Raw genomic sequence first — 2420 nt, forward strand, 5'->3', positions numbered from 1 at the left:
CAAAGAGATCAAGGACTGAATCAAACCCTCCAAATGTGCATTTTAAAACTGCACTTGCTCCAAAAACATAATGCATCAAAGTAATTTATAAACTATTATGTAATATAGAAATGTGATATAGTAGGTCCAGTTCTTGACTTAGCTTTTCTCCTGAACTTCTTCCATCCACACACCACTTATGACACAGTGCTCTGAAAATACCAGTTAAGTATTTATTTCAGGGCTAAGAAAAATCCAGATAACACCTATCTTGAAACTTTCCATCCAGGCCCCTACCTACTCCATCACCTGCATTTTCAAAATTGCCACTTCCCTTTAAAAAGAAAAGAAAAAAGAAAGATTCCAAAAGATTTTAACAAAATGTTTATTTTGAGACTGGGAATTATGGAAAATTTAAATGGTGGGAACTGGACTCTCCTCGGGGTCTTCTAGAAAATCAGAAACACCTCCCTCTGCTGCCGCTTGATGCTTTCCCAGTTTAGCAATCAATTCTTTCGCTGGATTGAAGACACCATTGGTTTGTTGGTCACAGACATAGCAGCGAGAGGTGGTGCGGAAATGCTGCAGTGCACAGCTCTCGCAGAAATAATGCCTACACTTGGTGACAACCGGGTTTTGGAAGGTCTGGCGACAGATGAAACACTTGAATGGTATTTCCTCATCATCGCTTCCCACTTCGTAGTTTTCGTCCTCATAGACACCATAGCGACCCTCATCAAGCTCACGTTCGATCTGCCACCCGTGCTTGTAATCTGAACGGTCATGGAGGAATTTGCAGCTGTCCCCGAAGCCGCAGAATCCAGTCTCCTTGTAGTCCTTGCAGATGTCTGGTTGGTAATCCCAGCGCACGGTGGCACGTAGATGCTCCGGAGCTCGGATGGGGCCCTTCCTCACCATGCCGGAGGAGGCATTGCCCATGGATGTATCCTTGGGCTTCACGTATTTCTGGTAATTATTGATGCCCCGATAGATCTTGTCATCTTCCTTGCCTCTCAGCTCCTCCTGGATCTTCTGGCTCCGTTCAAAGATGGATTGTGCGTCGCGCTCCTTCTCAGTGTCCAGTTCATAGACCGCGGTCGCCCCCATATCCTCGGGCCCCACGGGTTTTGCCGAACGGGTCGACTTGTAGACCACACCAAGACCCTCCTGCTCATTCTCGTCCTCGCTACTCAAGCCGCCGTAGTTCGCCCTCTGTTTACCGCTGCCACGCGTCTTCTGGATCATCGGGTTGTGGGTCGCCTGCTTCTTCTCCGGTCGGACCACAGCGCTGCCTTCGTCGCTGCTGCTGCCGCTGTCCCCGGAACCCTCGTCACAGAGCCGGCGCTTTCGGCGGCCCGCCGCCCCTTTCCGCCCAGGCTTTTTGAAGAGGAAGGTGCACACCTGGCCGGCCGAATTCCCTGGAGGAAGTTGCTCCGCCATTTGAGATCACCGAGCTCTGAAAGAACCGCAGCGCACCGGCCCGCTTCGCGCTTCACCCTTGGTGGTCGGACCGGAGGAAAAGAAGCGGCCGGCAAGGACTGCCTGGGAAGATGCTGTAGACCAAGAACGCCAGTCACTTTGGAGCCTCTGCGGCCGCCGTCGCTTCCTCCTGAGCCCTACAGGGCACCGCCCCCTTCTGCGTGCTGCCGGAAGGGAGGTGAAACCCGGTCACCTTTGAGGAGCCAGTTGCTGTTTGGAGCGAGTAAAGGTGCGAAGATGTGGTTCGAGATTCTTCCTGGCCTCGCCGTCATGGGCGTGTGCTTGATCATCCCCGGGGTGTCCACTGCGTACATCCACAAGTTCACCAACGGGGGCAAGGTAAGGCGGCTACCCGTTGGCTGTTGGCCTCTGAGGACTGGTGTTCCTCTAGGGACGGTGGGGGACGGTGGCCGTTTGGATACGCAGCCGCTCTGTGAGGGCGAGGACTTCTAAGTGGGACCTCCTGTTAGTGTTGCATGAGAGCGGAGATTTGCGGATTCCACATTTTACTTTAGCAAAACATACCTAGTCTTTGGTCAAGGAAGAGTGGCCCAAAAGGCAAAATAGCCATTCGGCAGTTAGCAAGGTAGATTACAAGCGCCGGGCCCTACTTCCTAGGCTGAATAGACAGATGTTAGTCGTGTCCCTGCCCCTTACCATCACTCATCTCCTTGTGGAAATGGTTTATTTGAGGGATGTGTTTGCACGTGATACGTGTAGGACCCTGCGGAGATCAGAAAGAAGGGGGCACTGAGTCCCTTGGATCTGGAGTTACAGGAGGTTACGAACCCCAAGAAGTGGGTACCAGGAATTGGACTTAAGTCCTCTCTCTGCAAGAACAACCAGCACGCTTAACCAATAAGCAAGCAATCTCTCCCCCCCCTCCCCAATAATTTTTATCTTTACTTGTTTGTATGTTTGTGGGTGCAGGCGTGTGAAGGCGCACCTGTGGAGATCAGAAC

The 2420-nt window shown here is 51.9% G+C and overlaps 1 protein-coding gene across 1 annotated transcript; it reads right to left on the reverse strand.

Moving 5' to 3' along the window:
* Positions 1-355: 355 nt before the first annotated feature.
* Rnf113a (ring finger protein 113A) lies at positions 356-1486 on the reverse strand. The gene has a single exon (XM_051178411.1). The coding sequence runs from the start codon at positions 1417-1419 to the stop codon at positions 394-396; it is 1026 nt and encodes a 341-aa protein (XP_051034368.1). The 5' UTR covers positions 1420-1486; the 3' UTR covers positions 356-393.
* Between the last annotated feature and the right edge of the window lie 934 nt (positions 1487-2420).

The sequence above is a fragment of the Phodopus roborovskii genome, unplaced genomic scaffold (genome assembly GCF_943737965.1).
Source record: "Phodopus roborovskii unplaced genomic scaffold, PHOROB, whole genome shotgun sequence".
Lineage (NCBI taxonomy): Eukaryota > Metazoa > Chordata > Mammalia > Rodentia > Cricetidae > Phodopus > Phodopus roborovskii.